Source organism: Lepidochelys kempii, chromosome 7, assembly GCF_965140265.1.
Source record: "Lepidochelys kempii isolate rLepKem1 chromosome 7, rLepKem1.hap2, whole genome shotgun sequence".
Lineage (NCBI taxonomy): Eukaryota > Metazoa > Chordata > Testudines > Cheloniidae > Lepidochelys > Lepidochelys kempii.
The window spans coordinates 33,212,254-33,235,150 of NC_133262.1; the positions used below are offsets into that span (position 1 = coordinate 33,212,254).

General features: G+C 57.9%; 1 protein-coding gene across 4 annotated transcripts; it reads right to left on the reverse strand.

The window, feature by feature from the left end:
- Positions 1–1,419: 1,419 nt before the first annotated feature.
- MAP4K2 (mitogen-activated protein kinase kinase kinase kinase 2) lies at positions 1,420–22,836 on the reverse strand. Of its 4 annotated transcripts, XM_073352000.1 has the most exons (33): positions 22,627–22,836; positions 22,007–22,193; positions 17,252–17,309; positions 16,713–16,803; positions 16,411–16,475; positions 15,744–15,799; positions 15,227–15,274; positions 14,671–14,713; positions 14,187–14,259; positions 13,569–13,700; positions 13,266–13,328; positions 12,952–13,033; positions 12,516–12,623; positions 11,812–11,890; positions 11,324–11,382; positions 10,951–10,991; positions 10,524–10,562; positions 10,059–10,089; positions 9,814–9,973; positions 9,067–9,179; positions 8,717–8,758; positions 8,430–8,514; positions 7,944–8,023; positions 7,600–7,660; positions 6,774–6,897; positions 5,701–5,759; positions 5,463–5,566; positions 5,019–5,196; positions 4,636–4,704; positions 4,463–4,549; positions 4,165–4,235; positions 3,858–3,913; positions 1,420–2,904 (listed from the first exon to the last, which is right to left on the reverse strand). In XM_073352000.1, the coding sequence occupies exons 2-33, from the start codon at positions 22,100–22,102 to the stop codon at positions 2,817–2,819; spliced, it is 2,541 nt and encodes an 846-aa protein (XP_073208101.1). In that variant the 5' UTR covers positions 22,103–22,193; positions 22,627–22,836; the 3' UTR covers positions 1,420–2,816. The 4 variants fall into 4 exon arrangements, with proteins under 4 accessions (XP_073208101.1, XP_073208100.1, XP_073208103.1 ...); XM_073351999.1 differs by lacking the exon at positions 22,627–22,836 and having other exon boundaries at positions 22,007–22,274; XM_073352002.1 differs by lacking the exons at positions 17,252–17,309; positions 22,627–22,836 and having other exon boundaries at positions 22,007–22,089.
- Positions 22,837–22,897: the final 61 nt, after the last annotated feature.

A 22,897-nucleotide genomic window follows, 5' to 3' on the forward strand; every position in this document is an offset into this window, starting at 1 on the left:
GTCGTACTCGCGCTTCCTTCCATTGGCAGACTCTTACGTCCATTGTCCTTCCGCGGGGTTCCATTGGCCGAGATGCTCCAATGAAGGAAAGCGATTGGAGAAAAGCGGTCGAGTGGTGCAGGCAGCACGCATAGGTCAGTTGAGATGTCACTCTGCAGTGAACTGCGGTGGGAATGGTTGAGAGGCAGGATGAGTGAGCAGCGTTGGGGAAAGACAAGTTTTGATTGGTCGGCTGGGAACGTAAGGCGCGGTACTAGCTCTATGGCACGGTGGGCGGGAGCGTTGTTGAGTATTCGTGTTGGTACTGGATGAAGAGACGGAGGGCGGGTGCTCGGGGTGGCGAGCCGCGTAGGGATTGGTTGGTTGGGGGGGGTGTCTTGCCACACGCGCGGTGCGCCTGAGAGATTTTGGAAAGGTCGTTGGCAGACCCCGTACTGTGCGGGGGCGTTTGGTAGTGACGTTAATGCGGAGGGTCGCTCTCATTGGGCAATACGCAGAGCGGGCGGTCATGATTGGGGAATGGGGCCTTTCAACCAACGCAGCGTTCCTTCTCTGATTGGTGAGTGACAGGGCAGCAGCGATCCAGGCTGCCGAGTGGCGAGCTGAGCTCCAGGCCGTGTTGGGGCTGTAGTAGGACCCCCCCCTTCCCCCCACAGACATGCTAGGAGCCCCAGGGGCTGCTGGGAGTCACCCAGCTAGGGGGCCATGAGGCTCATGGGAGCTAGGCCAAGGGAAGGCTGCCAGCTGACGGGGGGGGGGGGGGTGTGTTAACTCCTCGCACCCACCAAGGGCTATGTGCCCAGCAGCAGGGGGGCAGGGGCCACACCTTGCAGTCACTGCTGAGCGTGCTCAGGCCCAGTCTCACCCCCTGCACCTGGCAGGGCCTTCGGGGGAGCAGGTTAGGAGCCCAGATAGGTACCATGGTGATAGGACCTGGGGACACCCACAGGAGTCCTTGGCCCCCCTGGCTGCAGTTAGGGGCATGGGAGTAACTGAGCAGTAGCCTGGGGCTGATCTAGTGCACTCTTCTCTTTTCTGGCTCCCCGCTCAGCAGCTATTTCTCCTTTTCCACAAAACCCCTCTGTCTCCAGCCACTCCCTGCTCTGGGGCTGCTTTTCACTTGCAAGGAGAGCATAGCCCCAGCCCCAAAACAAACATCAGTTCTCTATTTTCCTTCTCCCTGTCCAGCTCCCAATGATATTGGGTGGCACTCTGTGAGAACTGCAGAGGGGGCGGAGGGGCATAGAGGGCAGAAGGAGGTTTCAGGCAGGACTGAAGACCAGTCCTTAACAATTGGGGTGACAGTATTAAAGATTAGGGAGGACAGCTAGAACAGCAGTGGAGCTGAACAGCCAAAGAGGCCCCAGTGGCTCTCCCCTCTTCAGTGATTCACCCAATTAACACCAAGCAAACAAAAGACAGGTTTAATATCTCTTTATCTTTTAAATAGCATATTTTTTCAAGTTTGGTTTCTTTTACCCATAAATTCCAGCTTTCAGTTAAAAACCACAGAGAAATTAGCAAAACAGAAAGGAAAGCTTCCACTGCCTGAGTTACTAGAGCCGTCGGCCCCAGGATCCTGGTCTCTGTCACACTGGCATTTGGGGTTGGCACTGGTTTCCAAAGTAGCAAAAGAACAAGGCATCCTAGCAGCCAGCCAATGCAACATACTGCCTGCCAGTATGAAGCACTCTGCTTCACTTCAAAGCAGTCATCTGACCACCCATCTTTTCACACTCAAAATACCAGTCATGCCAGCCATGCACCCAGTCCCTCCATAGCAGACACACTCAAACCTCTCTTACACCAATCAGCCACCCACTCTACCAAGCGATTGGCCTGTTCAGTAATCAAGTCCCTTACCTAGCTACTGTACCTGCCCCATCAACCAAACACATATTTCCTCCCATTCAACCCAAGCACTGCCCCAGTCACTTCTAAACAAACCCTGCTGTCCAAATGGACTCATCTCATCCTAACAACCACCACACCCAACCAACAAGCACTCAAGCTCTCTGCAACCAAGCCACCAGCCAGCTGCTCAAACCAGCCAATCTGGACGCCCAGCTAGCCATCCCACTCATCCCCCATCAGAACCCATCCAGCCAAGCAATCGGCACAACCATTACCAAAATAGTCAAACAGCTATCCCAGCCACTGATTAAATTCAATAGGTTTGTCCCACCTCAGGCATTGCTCGATGCTCACACCTTGAATGACAAGATGCAGAATTGCTTTCCCACTCCTTTTGCAGCTGAAGGCGTGTGCCAGATTTCTGGACCTTAAGTGCTACATAGGGAACACAATGCATCCACTAGAAAACCGATTGTCTTCATGTTGAAGCTGGAAGAGGAGGACACTCACACCCTGTGTCTCCAGAAGACATCTTCTTAGGGTTAAGAACGGGGAGGGAGGGGGAAGCATTCAACAGGCACAGGTATCAGTCAAGACAGACTGCAGAGGTGTCTTTGGACTGGGTAGTCAATTATTGCAGACGTAACGGTCTCAGGAGATGCTGGCCCTAAAAGGGGAGAGGGAATCTCTCCATACACTCCTGAAAAGCAGGGGTATCTCAGGAAGACTTTGGACAATAGGACAAGTGGACTGTAGAGTTTATAGAGTAGAACTCATCTGACATGGATTCCCGCAGCAGAAGACAGGCCGCACTCATGGGAATATTTCCCCAAGGCTCCCGCTACCTGTGCGCCTCCACTGAGCTTCTCAGCTGTCAGCGGTTTAAACATCACAGCAGGATTTCCCCCTCCACCCACTCTGCATCAGTCTACACGGGATGTTGGAAAGGCAGTTCTGCACGCTCAGTAGCTGCTCTCATGTCCCGTTAGGATGTAGAGGTTGCTGTGAGCCAAGGGATTCTCTGTGGGCGTGCTCTCCAGGATGATATCTCTGGGAGGAGAGGTAGAGGCAAGAGCAATGAGTAAACGTGGAGAGACGATGGTCAGAGCATATTTTGAGCAGAACAGGAGGATTGGTAACCCCGACCTGACTTGAGAGGTGCCGCACCCAAGCAAGGAATGCAACTCGGCAAAGCCAGCCCCAGCCATGATTGTACCCCAAACCCAGCCACGTAACCCTGGCCACCATGCAAAACCAGCCTCTCCAACCCAACCATGCAAAATCAACTCTTGGTTCAAGTGCTGGGCACATTTCTCTGACCTCACCATTTATAATATAAACACAGAAGTATTTTATTATATAAACCCCAACCAAACCAAGCATGTGCCATTCCCTGCACATGCTTCTCCCCTGGCAAGATGATGGGAGAACAACCACCACTGCCTAATGTGCTACTGGCTCTGATACTGCAGTGAGAAGCACAATATAAGACTATATATAGAATAGAATAACTTCATCCCAGCCATGCAAACCCAGCCCCCAATGCAGCACATCCACCACGCAACCTCCAGCTACCCCAGAATGCAGCCCAAACCCTGACACAGCCCCGTGCATCCTCAAAACAGGCCTGCAAATCCACCCAGTCATGTAACGTCCAGCAGGAACAGGGGCACAGGATGGACACAATAGAGAGTCAGGGTGGTGACCAGCTACTGAAGTGACCCAGCCCATGCAAGAGGAAGGAAAAGAAGTTCACAACTCCTGGTCTCCCAGTCCCCCGATAATTTTCCCACTGTCCCAGCCTTGCAGCCCCGCAACACTTGATCAGAGGGTGGAGAGAGCAGGTTCCTACCAATGGCACAGACAGACTGGGGGTAGCCAGCCGGAGCAGGGCAGCCACACCACTTGATCAGAGGGTGGAGAGAGCAGAACAAGAATTCTCTGTTGGTGGTGCACTCCCTGCTGCCACCTGCCCTGACTGCATCCTCACTTTGGGGCCTCACCTGTTGGCTCCCAGCACCCGGAACACCCTGGATTTATCTGTGATTTCTTGGGTCACCTGTCAAGGAGAAGGGTCAGATCAGCACACAGTTCTCCTGGCCCAGATCCTTGCTGGGTCAGTGCATCTCCATCCCCCTCCCAAACCAGGGTGGTGGGAGAGAAGGGGACAGATCCTATACCACGTAGTCTCCAGCAGGAGCAATGCCAACTCCATGCATCATCTCCAAGTTAATCCCCCCTGCAGAGTCTGATCCCCCTCTTTGGGGAAGATAGGGAAATACATCCACCCAAGCCCTGACCTGCACTCACCTCGTTGCCCTCCAAGCTGCGGCCCTGCATGCCATGTTTCCAGAAGGCCAGTACGCTGTCTTGAAGGCACACTGCGGTGGGAGGGACAGAAAGAAGGGGGTGAGCAGCAGGTGGTATGGACAACCCCCACCTTGGGGAAGCTGGCAGGTGGAGGACACTGCTACCAGGACAGGGAGGAGAATGCTGGAGGAACAGAAGGCTGGACAGCTCCTGAGGTCACCAGGCCAGGCAGGAGTGTGGGCTGGGAGATGGGCAGACCAGTGGCAGCTCTCTCCCCAAGAGACCTCCCTCCACTCACCAATTGTCTCAATGGGGAAGTTGAAGGTCAGTTCTGGGGCCAGGGCTCTCTTGGGGGCCCCACACAGGTTCACCGTCCTTACATAGCCTGCAGCGGAGAAAGAGCAAGGCAGTCGGTACCAGCTGTGGCCAAGGCTGAGCCAATGAGAGGGCCACGCCGGAGGAGGGACTTACGCTCAAAGCAAACGAGGACTGTGTCTCTGTCCATCTGAGTCACGTGGCAGGCCACACTGGAAGCCCCATCTGCAATGACAGCAGGAGAGACGCATTGAGACTCTAGGGGAGCTGGTGCCCTCTAGTGGGAAAAGGCCCCATACCCCATTCCCTCCCCTAGGAGCCCACCAATTCCTCCAGAGAGGAAAGGACCTGAATCACATTCCCCACCCTGGGGCCAGATTCAAGTTGTCATCCCCTGGAGGGGAAAGGCTCTGAGTCCCATTCCCTGCCTCCCCTAAGCCAGCCATTCATCCCCCCCCACCACCCTGGGGCCCATGTGTGCTGGTACCCCCTAGAGGGGAAAGGCCCCATGTCCCATTCTCCACTTGGGTGTCTCTTACCTGCAGAGGGCTCAGTGCTGAGGCTGGAGTTGGTGCTGAGTGAGAGGACATTAAACTCCAACTCCTGGCCCGGCTGATCTCGGTCCACAACACGCACACACACCTGGGGGTACTCTTCCGTCTCCACCACAAGCAGCTCAAACAGGCTCAGGGGCATAGGCAGGGCCGCAGGAAAGTGCTGGGGTGAGGGAGGGAAGGCTGAGATCTCAGCAGCAACAGGTTTTCCCATGCGGCGAGCTTCCCTAGGGCAGTGCCATCAGTGAAAAGGACCTGGCAAGTTTCCCCCACCAGAGCAGCATCCAATCTATGGCAAGTGTTGCAAGCGTCCCTCCAGAGCAGTGCCCTAGATTTTAGCTCCATGCAGGCCTACATCAGAGTCAATGAGACTCTTGGGTTCACCAGTGGCTCCAGCACCCCGTTTCCCCCCACACACCCCGGACCTACCTTCAGCAGCATGAACTTCTGCAAGGGCTCGTACCACTGCAACAGCACCAGGCTCGAGGGAAGAGCAGCGCACAAGAAGGTGTTGCCGGAATAGGGGTTCCGAACTGAAAGGCAACCAAGGCAGGTGAATAGGTTTCCCCGGAGGGAAAGCAATCAGCTGAGGGGCTCCCCTGTCCCCAGGGAGACAGCAATCCAGACTACAGGAAGCACCCTGGCTGCATGTCAGGATCACACTCACCCACTCGGCACTTGAGGCAGCCCTTGGTATCCGCTATCTTGGACGAGAGCGCAAACTTCCTGCAGGGAGGAGGAACAGAATAGAAGGAAGGAATGAGCTGCCACCGGAGGACAAAAAGGGGCAGGATGAGGGGCTGAGTGGAGAGGGGATTCTACAGCCAGGCATGATGCAAACCCACCCACAATTACCCTGAGGGGAGAACTGTCAGCCAGTTAACCCATGGAACTCTCCAGTACAAGATAGTGGAACTGGAGGAGGGTTGAAGGAAGGTTGGGCGAGTTTTAAGAGAGAAGAGCACGGCTGCTGCTAGGATTGTGAGACGTATCCATGCACCCATCATGGTAAGACTGGCGGTTATTCTGCACTCTTAGGAACACAAGAGCCACCAGACTGGATCAGATAGTGGCCCTCTAGCCTACTATCCTGTCCCTGACAATGGCTTCAGAGGAAGCCCCACATCAGGCCAATTGGGGTAATCTGTCCTCACGAAGGTCTCATCCTAATCCCTAACAGGGATCTTCTTAAACCTTCAAACAGAAGGATTTAGCTCCCTTCCAAATTTGTTACCATGAGCTAGTCTAAATCTGGTTGTTCTCATTCTCCACTGAGCACCCGGTCCCTCTGGGAAACTCACTGCACTCTTTGCCTCAGCGCCAGCCAGTGGCAGAGTGTACCACAGGCTAATCGTACACTGCACGAAGGTTAGGTTTCAGGGCTTGACTACAGCCGGGGGGTCAGGAAGGAGCTTCCCCACCCAAAGTAGCATTGGAAAATGAAGCATCCGGCAGATGCTGCAAATGAAGACAGGAGACCAGGGTAGACAGGCCCATTGGTCTGGTTCAGGATGGCAAACATGAGATGGGGGATACTGGCCTGGATGGACCCAGGGTGGCACTGGGGAAGAGGGGCCCATTGATCTAATCCAAGGGGATACTGGGCCCTAAGGAACATGAGGGGTTCTCAGCCTGAAGCGGCCAGTTACAGGGCCACGAGGACACCTGGCCCCATCTGGGGGTTGACCATCACTCCCTCCTGGCTCGGTGGAGTTTCAGATGCGGAGCCAAGCACAGCACCTGGGGATGATGCGCTCAGTCAGCCGGTTGGTGGCAATGGAGAGGGGGACCTGCCGCTTCTGCAGCTGCCTCCGCTGCTCAAAGAGGCCCACGAGGTTGTGAGAGGAGATCTGGGAGGATTTCCCTGCAGAGAGAGAGCTGCATTAGATACTGGGATGGTGGATCCTAATGTGCTATCCTCAGGGAACTGCACCTATCTCTGCTGGTGTCCCTCACCCCCGCAGCCACAGCCCCGGCCATCCCAGCCCGGGTTCCACACCCATCCCTGCCGGTGCCCCCGCAGCCACAGCCCCGGCCATCCACGCCTGGGTTCCACACCCATCCCTGCTGGTGTCCCTCACCCCCACCCACAGCCCCGGCCATCCCAGCCCGGGTTCCACACCCATCCCTGCCGGTGCCCCCGCAGCCACAGCCCCGGCCATCCACGCCTGGGTTCCACACCCATCCCTGCTGGTGTCCCTCACCCCCACCCACAGCCCCGGCCATCCCAGCCCGGGTTCCACACCCATCCCTGCCGGTGCCCCCGCAGCCACAGCCCCGGCCATCCCAGCCTGGGTTCCACACCCATCCCTGCCGGTGCCCCACAGCCCCACCCACAGCCCCAGGACATCCCAGGCTTCAGATCCAGCCCTGCTGGTGCCCCTCAATCCTGACCTGCAGTCCCCTGCCATCCCACCCTGGGTTGCCTCAGCTCCTCCAACCCTGGGTGATGCCCCTTGATAACTTGTATGACATTCTGTGTACCTCACAGCAGCTGTAGCCAAAGGAATGTACAGTTTCCAGACTGGGCGGAAGCCCAGATTTGGTGCCTCCCCTACTCACTCACCTGCTAAGGAGAGCAGCACGTTGTTCATACAGTACAGCCAGGAACACCTGTGGGGCAGGAGCTGGAGGACACAGACAGACACCTCACCAGTTAGCTCTTCAGTCAACTTAATCAGGAAACTCCACACAGTGCTGCCATTATCTCTGCCCATATTACCCATTGTTTAGTTAGTTCATTACTCACTGCTCCCCACATCACGCCCTGCTGGTAGAGGCCAGGGCTGGAATAGCCAGGCACTCCCCCCCCAGCCAGAGCTCCTGCCCTGCTCCCTACAGTGGCCCCTGCTGGGAGAGGCCAGGAGCTCCCACAGCATTAAGCTATACCCCTATCTCCAAGCATCTCACCTTCTCCATGGTGTCCTCATGGAGTTCATGCAGGTTGAGTGTGTAAATACCCTCCTCAGCCCCTACCACCAGGTACTGATCTGAAACAAGGCCAGCCAGAGTTAGGTTGGGGGGTGGGGTGGGGGGCAGATTCCCAGCACCCACTTAGAAGCCAGCAGTGTGCCTGCTCCCCTCCTACCCACATGCCCCTCTTCGGCCCAATGGCTGGGAGCTCAGAGCTGGTACCCAGGGACTGGAGGGGGCGGAAATCAAGTCCCCAGATCAGCTCAGCTATGACAAAGGCTGGAGGGTGCAGCAAGGGTGGTGGGGAAACAGGAGGGCATAGGGTGAAACTGAACCAGTGCATCGGTGAATTGAATGTGGGAGGAGAATCAGCGTCCTGCCCCCAGCCCCGGATGGAGCAGCCAGTGGGAGATGGGGTTAATACAGACATTGTGGGAGGCAGAGAGCTGCATCGGAGGCATTCGGGGCGGCAGGGGGCCCTACCTCGGGTCTCCGGGTGAATCCACGTCACAGCTGAGTTGATCTTTAGAGGGCAGCCATTAAAGACTTTGGAAAAGCAAGCACCCATCTGCGAAGGAGAGACCAGGGAAGACGCTGGGCCTGAGTAGCAGGGAGCTCCCCCTATAGCCAGCACTCCCGCCCCGCTCCCTACAGCACACCCTGCTGGGAGAGACCAGGCCTGATTAGCCAAGAGCAACCCCAACAGGCAGCGCTCCCACCCTGCTGTCTATAGCACTCCCTGCACGGAGATGCTGAGGAATGGCACTTACATGGACCTTGGGGGTGGGGGGCAACCCATGGCAGCTGGATCTCTGAAAGAGAGAGAAAGCCAATCAACACCAGACACCACCAAAAGAAGGATGCCGAGCTGGCCACCCCAGATGAGAGACAACAAGAGCACTGGGATACCAGCCAACACCCAGACATCAAGTTGGAACCCAGGAGTACTAATTCCCAGCCCCCTGATCTAACCATTAGACCCCACTCCCCTCCCAGAGCAAGTGATAGAACCCAGGAGTCCTGCTGCATTGTTGCCTACACACCATGACCGCCAGGCCATCCCATAATCTCTTACCCCACATTTCTACCCAGGCCTGCTCCCCGAGTGGTTCGCACCTACCTCTGTCTCCTCCCTCCTCTTCATGGTGGCCCATTCGATGGAGAGCAGGGAGGCTCCAGGCTCCAGGGAGCCAGTGTGCCGGGGGGGTGGGACGTCACCTGACTCTGGGCTGCCTGGAAGTGGGGAACACGCACAGCACCCACCTATCAGAGACAGCTCTGCCCTGGCAGCCTCCTTCCTAGGTGGCAACGCCCCCGCCCCCCGCAGGGCTCCCAGCCCCACTGGAGATCCCTGCTCCTCGCCTGGGTTACACTGTGGTGCTTAAACAGCCCTGTTATCCCCTGCAAATGTCATGGCAGGGGCTCCTCTGGGCACCTCCACAGAGTGTCACACACACACTGGCCCCATCTTCCAGTCCCCTATCACACTGCCCCCCGATCTAGGGTCATCGTGTGAGGGAAGCAGAGTCCCCAGTAGCCTGTTCAGCCCCCGGCCTCTCTGCCAGTAAGGAGGTCAGTGTGATGGGAGGCCCCATCCTGTTAGGGACCAATGGGCTAAGATCCAGCCAACTTGTCTCACAGGTGGGAACAACTTTCATTCACTAAGGACCTGGGGCCTGAATGCAGCCGGCGCCCCCTAGAGAGGAAAGTTCCTGTGTCTCACTCCCAACCCAAGAGCCAGACAGTCCCCCACCCTGGAGCTGGCACGCCCTGGAGGCAAAGGCTCCGTATCCCATTCCTTGCCCCTCTAAGCCAGCCAGTCCCTCCAAGCCAGCCAGTCCCTCCATCCTCTGTCAAACCCCAGTACCTGCTGGGGTCTGTCTCCTCATGGTCTCTGAGCCACCCTCAGTCTCCATGCCCCCCAGCTCCCAATTCATCAGGTCCCATAGCGATGCTCTCTTGATTGTTCCCGTCTCATTCTCAGGGACACAGTTAGGGCCCACAGGCTGATCCTCTGGGGTGGGGACCTGGGCAGAGAGAGAGTCACAGAATGGGAGGGGACTTGTGCCAGGGCAGACAGCTGCCCGGGGAGATGTGTGTAGAAGAACTTACCTGTCCAGATGCTGGGCGGATGGTCAAACTCCTGTAAGGGAAAGACAGAGAGAATTGGGGGCCCTGAGGTGGAGGAACTCCCTGCTGTGGGGAGTCTCCAAGGGGACATCAGGGATCTCTGACATTCATCCCTGCCATGGTCCAGACCCAGGATTGAGGAGGGGGAGATACAAAGCAGCTGTAAAGTGCAGGGTCAGCAGAGTTCACACCCTGCCCCTACCCCCCAAAACAGCCCACGTGTCAATCCCCACCACACACACATCAGACGTATCTCTGTAAGGGGGAGTGGCAAGGATGCTTGTGAAACTCACTGTGTGGGGGCAGGGACTCTGCATTACTGCCCCCTCCACTGAAATGACCTGATCTCTACAGGTTGGTGGGAGGTGAAAGGACCCCCCCCACACACACACACCTTGCCTGCCCCAACCACTCTAACCACCACCCCCCCCGGAGTCTCAGCTTTACCTTTCCTCCAACGCCTCCTCCACAGACTGCAGGAGACTCCTAAAGACAAGGAGAGGGAGTAGGGATGCGGGCCACACATTACCTGCTCCCCAACCCACTAGACCCCACTCCCCGCCCAGTGCTGGGATGGAACCCAGGAATCCAGACTCCCAGCCTCCCCTGCTGCAACCCACTAGAGCCCAGTGCTCAACACTGGAAGCCCAGGATTACAGCCACCCCCATCCTTAGAGCTGACTAAATTGCCTATCTACCCGCACTTGGAGCCATCAACCCCCCTGCTCCCAGATTATCCAGTAGGCAGTGCTGCTCAGTTCCCCGTACCCCCTCCCCATGATGCGACACTTCCAAGCAGGATGGGGGAGGCTGAACTTTGAACCCAAGACTCCCTCGGGCCGGCCTCCCCGCCCCTCCCCGGACTGATACTTACTCTTCAGCGCCTAGCAACGTCCAATCATCCTCCTCTTCCCTCTGTGGAAGGAGAAGACTTGTAACCCATATGGAGTTACCTGCTCCCCACAGTGCCCACGGCTAGCCAAGGCTGGGGATGGAGTAGCTGGGAGCTCCCTATGCAGCCAGCTCCTGCCCCGCTTCCTACAGCACCCCCTGCTGGAAGAGGCCAGGGCTGGAATAGCCAGGAGCTCCCCCCACAGCCATCTCCTGCCCTGCTCCCTACAGCACCCCCTGCTGGGAGAGGCCAGGGCTAGAATAGCTGGGAGCTCCCCCCACAGCTAATGCTCTCTCCCCGCTCCCCACAGCACCCCCCGCTGGGAGAGGCAAAGAATTAATGGGTTTCCACTCACCAAACCACAATATGGTTCTGTTTCTTTTCTCAGTGGGGGCCCGAATTTAACGTGATTAACTGAAAATCAAATGATACAAATTGGCTCATCTGCTGATTGAGACACACTCCATTCTCCCCCTGGGCTCCAGAGCAGCTAGGACTAACGGGAGGCATCCACTGTAATTTAGGGGTGAGGCAAACAGCCCTGCTGCTAACCACTCCTGCTTTTTGAAGATCCTGTGAACCCAGGCATCCGGGCCAAATCCCAGCTCTGGGAGATTCCATTATTTTTGCCCAGCCTTCCCAGTTGGATTCAGGATTCATCTTCTCTTCCCTAAGCTGTTCTGTAGCCTTGCTGTGTGACTGTTCAAATGCCCCCACACCTCACCCCAGAGGCAGCTGCATCTCAGCGCCATGCAATGGATCCCTGAATAAACAGCATGTGGGGGTGAGTAGCGACTGTGCTAGGGTGCCTGGATCTGGGTACACCAGTTGGGGATGACTTACACTGGATTTCGGAGAGAGTCCGTTCTGCCTGGCCATGTGCCCCATGGGAGTGGATTTTGTCTGGGAAGATGTCGTAAGCCTTATAGGAAATAGTGTGGGGGAAGAAAGGGGGCAAGGAGATTTGGGGGGCACACAGACAGGATGGGGGAGGGGGCAGGGAGATGGGGAACAGTTACTGATAGTCCATTTCAAGCCCCCAACTCTCCCACTTCACCCCTGGCCCCTCTTCCCAGCCAGTTCACAGAACTGGGCCCAGCTGGTTTCGTGGTGTGGGGCTGGATTGTAACGGTGGAGGGGGCTGATCGGGGTAAGTGCCAGCTCGGCAGCCCCCAGGGACTGAACAAACCCAGTCCTATGCATCCCCAGAGCGGGGCAGCATCACTGGGAGCAGCATGGTGCACAGGGCTGCCCGGTCGCTGGTCAAATTCCACCTCAGGACAGGGCCATTTCTAGCAACTCCCTTCCCTTCCCCCCCCCCCCCGCCATTATCTTGGGCAACAGGCTTCAGTTTCATGGCTGGGGAGCTGGGCACTGGGACAGGGGAGTCATCGGAGCCAGGCTGCCCCCACCAGTGGCTGGTTGTCATGGTAACCGGCCCTAGTGACTGAGCTGAGCCGGCTGTGGGGTGGTGGGTCAGTGCCCAGGGAGGCTGCAAGGGGCAGGGGCATAATGGGCAGGCCTGGAGTCTCCCCCAGGGCAGGTACCTCAAAGTCTCCGTCATCCAGGGAAGGGGCAGCCAGGTCAGGGCTGTTAACCTTGTCGAGTAGCTCAGTGGCCAGGATGCGGGCAAGGGGCTGGCTGGTGAATGGGTGCTGGGGGGACAGGGGTCATGGTGCTGAAACTGGGAGACAAATGGTCCCCCCAGACAGCCCCCTGCTGTCCAATGCAGCATGCCCCATTTCCCCACCCCCAAACCCTCCCCAGAGACACACCACATCCCAACCCCCGGCCACACACACTGCCCCCAGTTCTCCCACGCCCCATGCCCTGACCTCTCTCCCCCGACACTTCACAGCCTGCCCCCCACTCCAGTAGTCCCCCCTATAGCCCCCAGCTTCTCCCACACCACCCCCAATGCTTCCCACACTCCTCACTCCAATTACCCCCCTGCTCAGCCACCACCCCTTTCCGCCGGTTCACCTGTAACAGTTTTTCCGCTGTGGGTCTCTTTTTGGGGTTCTTGGTCAGGGCCAGTTTGAGGAAATGGTGGAATTCTGGGGACCTGGATGGGGGGCGCAAAGGGGGAATCAGCAAATCCCCCTAGGTCCCTCTGGAGACCCCCTAGCCCTGCCAAGCCCCCCAAATTCTCTGTCACTTTTAAAACAGAATCCTCACCCTCCAACCCCAGCATTCCTGCCCCACTCCCTATAGCACCCCCCTGCAGAGAGAGGCCGTGGCTGGAGTAACTCCCCCGCCCAGCCAGCTCCTGCCCTGCTCCCTGCAGCAACACTCACCAATGAGCTTTATCTTTCAGTTTCGGGGGTTGGAAGCTGCTCTTGGACATGAGCATCAGGGCCCTGCAGAGAGAGAGATCAGGGGGCAGGAGAACCAGACAGACAGAACCAGAACATGAAGGGTTGCGAGGGAGACAGACAGAGCCGGGAGGGGGGAGATCTTCTCTTGCACCCAACTCTGCCTCCAGCAGCCCGACCCGATTCTCCTCGCTCCCACTGCACTCGCGTCACCTCCTCCCTGTGGGGAGAGGAGAGACCTGCTGGGCCCATGCCAAGGGGGTGCTCCACTCTTTGCCCTCTTACCTCATGGGGTGAAGGTCGAAGAGCGGGGGCTGCAGCTCGGCCAGCTCAATGGCCGTGATGCCAATGGCCCAGATGTCACACAGCTGGTTGTAGCCGCCCTTCTTCTCCACTGCAGCCACCTCAGGGGCCATCCTAGATAAGGGAGGGTCCACAGACCAATCAGACAACACCAGGCCATACAAATGGGACTCTAGCATCCAGCTATACTCATGAACTTCCCACCCCTCAAGGGGACCCAGGCATCCAGCTATACCCATGACATCCCCCGCCCACACACACCTGCCAAGCTATCCCTGAGACCCAGGTATCAGACTCAGCTCACCAGCTGCCCCATCAGAAGCCATTCCCTGCCTCCCAGCCCAATTCCCCACCTGCTGGGCACTCCAAAGCACCCCCATGTCCCCCAGGCGCCACACCCTCCTCCATCCCCCCCTCCAAACACCAAGATGCTGCCTCCCCACACCCCATCAAACCCCTCCTCCAGAGACACCCCAGACTCCAAGACAGCCCCAGATGGGGTGTCCCGACGGTGAGATAGGCTGAAGTGGCCAGTTCACTCCACTGCTCCCACCAGGTTCCCCTGGCGGATAGTGGGGCGAGGGTGGGGGTGTGAGGTACCAGTAGGGGGTCCCAATGAAGGACTTCCGCTTTGCCACTGATGCTGTCAGCTCAGCTGAGACTCCGAAATCCGCTGCAAGACAGGAGGTGGGGGAGGGGAACAGGAACCCTCGTTAAGAGGCACTCTGGGGAAGGGACCTCATATGCATATTGTGGGTCTGTACAGCACCTGGCACAAGGGTCATTAGTCACCACCAAGGATGGCAGACAGGTGGGCACACACAGCTTCACTGGTGCCCCTCAGTTCTGACTCTCAGTTTCCTACTATCCCAGTCCTGGGCTCTCCCCACCCCCCATTGGAGCCCCCCAGTCCTAACCCACAGCCACTCGCTATCCTAGCCCTGGACTTCCTCCCCGACTCCCAACTCTGCCAGTGCCCCTCTGTCCTGACACACACCCCCTCCGGTGTCCCAGCCCTGGGCTCCCCCCACCCACACAGGGATCCAAGGTTTCTATGGGGAAGGAGGAAGAGCAGGTAACTCACCCAGTTTCACATCTCCAAAGAGGGTGAGTAGGATATTGGCTCCCTGCACCAGAAAAGGGAAAGTGTCAGTGGGGGAAGAACCACTGTTCCACTGGAGCGACCTCCCCTGCTAAAGCAGCCTGCTCTGGAGATGAACCCAAGGGGCTGATGAAGGAGGGAGGGGAACGTCACTCTGATCTTTTCCCTCCTCAAGGCCAGTGGGATTCTTCCACTACCCTTGTTAACCCTGGGAACAACATGCTGCAGCATGTTACCACAGTGAAGGGCCAAGTCAGCTGCCTGGGTCCTGTTGGTGTTAACTTGGGAAAAGGGGATTAATAATCAAAAATGATCCCAAGCATAGGCTCATGGGTCTCATCTAGGGGGGTAGGATAGGATCTGGGGCTGGATGGGCCTCTGGGTCTGATCTGGGGTGTGGGGGGCGAGATCTGCGGCTGGATGGGGCCCTGGGTCTGATCCGGGGTGGGGAGGGCAAGATCTGGGGCTGGATGGGGCCCTGGGTCTGATCCAGGGGAGTAGCAGGGGATTTGGCCCTGGATGGGCCCAGGGGTCTCACCTTTATGTCCCGGTGCATCTTGCCTTTGGCGTGTAGGTGGCTCAGGCCCTGAAGGGGGAGGAATGACCTTCTGAGTGTCCCCCCCATCCATGCACGTTGCCACACGCCCCCCAAGACTGACCTCCCAGACCCTGGGGAGGATACTGGTCCACGCAGGGAGGAGGCGTCAGCCACCTGTGTCCCCCTATCCATGGTGACGAGGCTAGTGGCTGTGCTGCAACTCACACATCTCTTCCTGCCACCAGGGACAGAGGAAGCTGCAGGGCAATTGACAGGAAACAAGGACTTCCTGCCTGGCCCAGGCCCTGTCAGACACAGCCCCAGGCAGAGAACCCAGGTGTCTGGACTCCCAGCTCACCTCCCCACCACCCTCAAACCCCACTCCCCTCCCAGAGCTGGGGACAGAGCCCAGGTGTCCATCAGGCACTCATCCCCAATCTCACGTGCCCCCAAATGGGGGATGCCCAGCAGAGGCTTTGAAGCCTCCAATCTAACCCCTGGCTCCCTGTTTACTCACCTGCAGCGTTTCTCTGCACACGTAGGCAATCTGCTTCTCAGAGAGGGGGCCTGTGGCTGGAAGAGACGTACAGACGTGGACAGATACACACCTGGGGGGGTCACTATTCTCCTGCCACAATCCAACCAGTCCCCAAATACACCCCCCACAACCCCTTCCAATACCCAGCTACAAACATCCCAATTACTCCACCCCCACAGCCCCCCAAATATCCCCCACACACAATCCAACACATCAGGCTTCTGCCTCAGCACCTTCCCCATGTTCTAACACTGCCCCCACTTCCTCCCATCCACCCCCTGCCTGCCCCCCATTTCCTATCTACCCCCCTGCCCCTCACTTCCTCCTATCCACCCCAACCCCCACAGGACCAGGAACCAGAGGCATTTTGAAAACAGGAAGGGAAACCGACCAGAACGTGAAACAGATGGCTCTTTTACAACATCCTGATGAGAGCACATTCTGTCCCCCCGTGTCAGATAACATGGGAACCAGGACTCCGGCTCTGGGAGCAGAGTGGGACCTTGTGGGTGAGAGCAGTGGGGCTAGGAGTCAGAAGTCCTGGTTTCTGTCCCTGGAAGAGGAGTGGAGAAAAGAACCCAGGAATCCTGACTCCCAGCCACAGCCCTCCCTCCCTGCTTCTAGTTACACCAGGGCAGGGACTCACTGTGGTAGATTTCCTGCAGGGATCCTCCTCCACAAAACTCCATGCAGATCCAGAGACGGTCGTTCCTGAGGGAGCAAGGGAGGAGATGTCAGCACAGCACTGAGATGCAGCCCTCTCTGGGATGGAGCTGTTGACACCAAGTTTTGCACAGGAAGTGAAGCAAAATCATGTAAATGCTGAGGGTGGTGGTGGGGTTGTTGAAGGGAGTTAGCTGAGGTGATCTGTTCCTAGAGCTGCACTGACTGTGCGGGGAAAGCTCCCCACCCAGCTCCCTGCAGCACAGCGCCCCCGGCGTGTCTCACCTGAGATAGCTGCCGAAATACGCCACCACGTTGTGGTGCCCACAGTCCCTGAGCGTTGTGATCTCCTGCTGGATGGAGCTGATGTCATCCCCTGGGAATGAGAGGAGTTGTGGGTGTCAGGGAGGGAGTTGGGGGCTGTGGGCATCATCCCAACGGAGCTGTGTCAGGGACATAGCCAGCTCCACAAGAGCTAATCCCTGCAAGTCGGCTGCTGGGCTCCCCATTCACCATGGAACCCCCTGCCACAGGAGGCCCAGGCAGCACCAGGAGCTAAACAGGCTAAGGGACAGGCAGGTCTGGGGGTCACAGGTTGTTCCTTATGGACCAAAGGTAAGCACTTGGGGGGGAGCACTGGGGGGGGTGATACTGGGGGCAATTTGGGGGTGCACGAGGGTGAGTCTCAGGGCCTATTTGTGGGTAGACCTGGGCAATTTAGGGGTCATTTAGAGACACACTAGGCCAGTGATTCTGGGTGAGCCCTGGGGGTGATATGGAGACCACTGGAGCAGTGATTCTTGGGGGGACGTTTGGATTTTTACCTGGGTCCAGTTTGATGATCTTTATGGCAGCCAGCTCTGCTGTCTGGGTGTCCCGGGCCTAGGAACAGGGAAGGGGCCATCACTTGCAGAGGCCTCAGCATTAGCTGTTTACGCACCTATGGGGGGAGGGGGGGGGCGGGGGCGGCTCGGGATCCAGCTCTTCCCAGATCAGTGCCCCACACCCTCCTCTGCGCTGCAGGGGGAGGGTTGTCTCCCAGATGCAGCCATCACCCCGCTCCCCAGGCTGGTAACCCCCCATTACCAGCCCAGACCCCCCTCAACACACCTTGCTGTCTGGCAGGCTCAGTTCTCAGAGCCCAGAGCTGCCCCCAGCCTCCTAGTGCAGAAGGATCCCCACTCCCCAAATAGTCTGGGTCTAGATACACTCTGCAAGGAGTTCCCCCAAACCCCATTTCTGAGTCTGAGGCTCAGAAGCCTGGACTCCACTTTGTACCCCTCCCTGAACCCCAGAGTTTGGGATCCCCCCAGCCCAGTTCCCACCTCTCCTCCAACCAACCTGAGGGCCCATCTCTCCCAGCCCAATACCCCACCTCCCCCCTGAGGAGAGGGTACCTCTCCCTGCCCACCTCATCCCCAGATCTGGAGCCTCTGTTGTGTCATCCGTCCCCCACCCACATTCTCCCCCTCCTTCCAATCTCAGGGTCTCTCCCCTGCTCACACTCGTGGTTTCTGACACCAAAACAGCCTTGTTCCGGGTTTCCGGTGCTGATCCCCCCAGTCGCCCCACCCAGTGCTTCCTGCCCCCAACTCCACCCCATCCTGGGGCCTAGTTGCAGATGGTCAGGGGGAGGGAAGAGACAGATACCTCCTCCTCCCAGCTGAGCTCTCCGACACCCAGCCCTGCGGCAGGTAGGGCATGTTGCAAAGTGCCCTTGTGCTGATGCCCAGACAGACAGGATGTGAACACCCTGTGCCAGCAGTCTAGGGCTGGGGTGGGGGCAGGGGGCTCTGAAGCCCCCTCCCCAGGGCACAGGCATGACAAGGCCAGGTGCCCACCCCAGCCCACAGACACAAGTTAAGCCACGCCACAGCACAGACGCCATCTCCACCCTGACGTTAAGCAACTTCCTTTTCACCCTCCCCATGTCTCTTGCTTGTTCTATCGCTCTGAGCCCTGCACCTGCACAAGGTGTGTGGGGGAGGGAGAGAGGAATTCATGATTTCAGCTTTCTAAAGAGCATTGGCGAGGGAAATGCTCTAACCACTAGACCCCACTCCCCTTCCAGAGCTGGGATAGAACCCAGGTGTTCTGACACCCAGCCCCTGCCCCTAGGGTGACCAGATGAAACGGACAAAATATCAGGACACATGGGGAAGCAAAAAAAAACAAAAGACGGCTGGAGCGGAGTTGCCGATGAAAAAAGAAGAAAAAGAAAAAACCGCCGGAGCCAAGTTGCGAAAGCAAAAAAAAAAACCCAAAATCTGCCAGAGCGGCCAAAGCCGCAATATCGGGACAAATGGCGGCCCGACTGTGCATAGGTCAGGACGCAGGACAAAGAACTAAAAATCGGGACAGTCCCGATTTTATCGGGATGTCTGGTCACCCTACCCGTGCTAAACCACTATACCCCACAGGCTCCGAGGGTCAGAGAAAGAACCCAGGTGTCCTGACTCCCAGCAATCCCCCAACCCCCAATCTCAGGGACCGGTAGGGCATAATACACCCCTAAGAACTACCTGTCTATGCCCTGAACAGTCCCCATGACTGAGATCAGGCCAGGCACTGCACAGACAGTGAGCACCAGTTCCTGCCACAAAGAGCTCACGATTTAATTAGACACAGGATGGGAAGGGAAACAGAGGCACCAAGAGAGGAATTGACATGCCCAAGTTAAGTGGCAAAGTCAGGAATAGAACCCAGGAGTCCTGGCTCCCACCCCATCTAACCCAGTGGCTCTCAGCCTTTCCAGCCTGCTATACTCCTTTCAGGAGTCTGATGTGTCTTGTGTACCCCAAGTTTCACTTCACCTAAAAACTACTTGCTTATAAAATAAGACCTAAAAATACAAGAGTGTCACAGGACAGTTACTGAGAAACTGCTGACTTTTGCATTTTTACCATATAATTATAAAATAAATCTATTGGAATATAAATATTGTGCTTACATTTCAGTGGCTAGCATATAGAGCAGAATAAACAAGTCATTGTCTGTATGAATTTTGTAGTTTGTACTGACTTTGCTAGTGCTTTTTATGTAGCCTGTTGTAAAACTAGGCAAATATCTAGGTGAGTTGATGTACCCCCTGGAAGAACTTGGCGTACCCGCAGGGGTACACATACCCTTGATTGAGAACCATTGGTCTAACCTGCCAGACCCTACCCCCTTCTCAGAGCTGGGGACAGAACCCAGGAGTCCTGGCTCCCAGCCGCATGCACCACAGTGCAGTGAACTCACCAGCACTTGGCCTCTATGGACCCAGCCTGGACGTCTCTCTCTCAAAGCTCTGCTCCCACCTGGCTCGCAGACCTGGGCGGGGCACGCATTGTAGGGGGGAGTCTGTGCCCAGGCTGTGTAGGAGGCTGGGCCCTTGTGGTTCTCAAACCAGAGAGCACTAGGGGGCACAGGCTTCACAGCGACTGTAGGCCCAGCGCATTGCCCACCCCAGCTTCTTGCCTCTCTCCGGCCCCACCACAACTCCCTGAGGCCACCCTCCCAGCGCCTCCATCACAGGGACCCCCTGCAACTCCCCCTCTCTCACGCCAGGGGCTCTGTGCCCACGTGTCAGGTACCCCATGCCCCCCCATGTCAGGGGCTCTGTGCCTCTCCTTCTCCCCAGTACCAGGTTCCCCATTCTCAGGGCTCTGTGTCCTCATTTCCTCCATCAAAGAAAACCAATTTCTGAGTCTGAGCATGCAGTGGCTGCCTCTTGGCCCCACTCATTCACTCCTGACCCTGGCAGATCTCAGCCTCGGAGCTACCCTCACAGGCCCAGCTCTGGGGGGACGTGTGGTGTTATGAGTGGCCCAGCAGGCAAGGGACACAGAGCCTGTCTACCCCACGCAACCCCAGCTGCATGACACCTTTGAGTCAGCATAATGGTGGCACAGAAACAGCTGGCAGCACAGGGTTCTGGTGGCCCTACTGCCTGGAAAGGATGAGCATTAGATCCCCCCAAATGGCCTGACATTGGTTCAGATCTGGCCAGCCACAGCCATGGTACCTCGGGTATAGGGGGCAAAGGAAGCCTTGGGAATTAACCCTCATTAGCTGATGCAAATGCCAGCTCATGCTTGGCAATGCTCAGTGGTGGAGCTGGCTTCACAGGCTGCTGAATCGGGGCTATTCCCCAAGTGCAGGCAGAGCTAAGTCTGCACCACCGGCAGAGCCGGGGCTAGAACCCTGGAGTCCAGGGTCCCAGCCCCCCACTCCAGCAAATATTACACCCCACTCCCCTCCCAGAGCCTGGGGTAGAACTCAGAAGTCCTGGCTCCCAGCCCCTCTGCTCAAACCCAGGACAGGTCACTCCATGCACTGGAGCTCTCTCGAGGGGGGCCCTCCCTGTCTTAGGAGTTTCCCTTCCATCCCCTCACACCTTCCTGGTCTGGCAATGAAGTGCCAGATGCAGAGGTCTGAGTTTCTGACAGCGCCCCAGGGACCCCTCACGGGGCTCCCCCACACATTTCTGCCTGTGCACAACTCCTCACCAGCCCCCCATGCCTGTAACCTCCCCACACATACAGCATGCCCCCCTCAGACCTGAACATCAGCCCCTTCCTCAGAATGCCCTGTGCAGTTCCCCCATCCACCCCCAGGACACTCCCCCACCCCTCGTCCAAAAGACAATCCCCACCCAGGGCAACCCACAGGAACCCCACTGCAGGTATCTGGGTCATGCCCCCCATGCATCAAGCTGGTCTTGCCAGCCACTGCTGTCCTGCTCTACCAGGACAAAAACCCTGCCAGGCGCCCCCAGCCCCTAGATTTCCCTGTGCACCCACCCCTGCCCTTAGCACAACCCCACACAACCCTGCCCTCCATACACCCCAACTCCCATATATCCCCTAGCTCCCCCTGAATCTCTGACCCCAATTCCCTAGGAGCCCCCGAAATACTCTAAGATCCTTCATCCACCCTAGTCTCCCCTTGAATCCTGGGCTGGCCAGGCCCTCCCCTGAGCACCCCCGCCTGGGCCCTCATTTCCCCCATTCATATACCCCACTGTATCCCAGCTCCTAAACCCCTAGGTTACTCCCCATCCCCAGGCCACATGATTCTCCCTCCAGTGTCCCCAGACCCATGGACTCACATACCTCCCAAAGGCCAGGAAATCCCCTAGCTTCCTGCAACTCCCACCCAGCTTCGCTGGCCCCAGTGTCCCCTCTTATTTTCCTGGGCTGCCATGCACCCCACCTCATCTCTCCAGCCTCACATACCTGCTCTTTTGCTCCACGGGACCACTGATCCAGCTTCCCATGCCCCAGGACCCCCTCTGTGTTCTGCCATGTCCCCCACACACACCCCAGCTCTCCATGCCCCTGGATCCCCTCTGTGCTCTGCCATGCCCCAGTTCCCCCTCAGCCCTTGGCTCCCCGCCATGCCCCCCCCACCCCAGTTCTCCCTCAGCTCCCCACCATGCCCCCCACACCCCAGCTCCCCAAGACCTCCTGTGCTCTCTGCCATGCCCCTGCCCCCACCCCAGCTCCCCATGCCCTAGGGTCCCCTCCACACTCCGCCATGCACCTCCCCCCCAAGCTCCCCCCTCCCCCCGGCCCGTGCGCCCGGCGCCCCCTCACCTTGTAGACATCGCCGTAGGTGCCCGCCCCGATGCGCTGGATCAGCTCATAGCGGAGCCGGGGGTCCAGCAGGGAAACGTCCCGCAAGAGGCTCATGGTCCCTGGGGAGCCGCAGGGCAGCAGGGTACGGCGCGGCCCGGCCGGCCGGGCAACCAGCGGGGAGGGAAGCGGAGCCAGCCCTGCCCCCCTGGGGGCGGGGAGAAGGAAGGGGGTCACACCCCCAAACAGGGGAGGGGACAGGCCCTGCTGATGGGACGGGGGAGGGGAGGGAAAATCAGCCTTGCTGGTAGGGAGAGCAGCCAGGGCAGGGGGTTACACGCTGCTCCTGCCGGAGACCCTTCCCCTCCCCCCAAAAACAGGAGCCTGCAAAGAGCACAGCCACCCCCTCCCCTGCTTTAGAGCAGCTTGGGGAGGGGGTCCTAGCAGGTCAAATAGGGCCTGGGAGTCAGGGCTCCTGCGTTCTATCCCAGCTCTGAGAGAGGAGTGGGGGCCTCGTGGGGGGAGAGGCTGGAAGTCTGGACTCCTGGGTTCTGTACCCAACTCCGAGAAGCCCATTTGCACAGGGGTAGATCCAGCACAAGGCCATGCACCCGCAATAGTCTTGTGGCTCCACAACCCACCTACACACGAGCAGGAAAATCCATCCACGCTCTAAGCTGAGCAGTAGGCAGCTCCCAACCCCCTTCTTCACCCGGAGCCAGCACCAAATTATCCTTCTCTGCTGCGAACATCACTGATCACTTGTGACAGCCTGAGCCAAGCGCCCTGCCGTGGAGTCTGCGCAGGGCTGGCTCAAGAGCCCCCCCTCTCCAGGCGCAGCCTCGGCCCTGCAGGGAGCTCCACCGCAGGCTAGAACCAGACACAGGCATAGGCAGCAAGTTCTCTGGGCCT

Coding starts and splice junctions, on each gene's coding strand:
- MAP4K2 (XM_073352000.1), bottom strand. CDS start 22,102: ATGAGCCTCTTGCGGGACGTTTCCCTGCTGGACCCCCGGCTCCGCTAT. Junction 15,800..16,410: donor CCTGCAGGAAATCTACCACA/GTGAGTCCCTGC, acceptor CGTCTCTTCCAG/CCACAGGCCCCCTCTCTGAG. Junction 10,090..10,523: donor GAGGAGGCGTTGGAGGAAAG/GTAAAGCTGAGA, acceptor TTTCCCTTACAG/GAGTTTGACCATCCGCCCAG.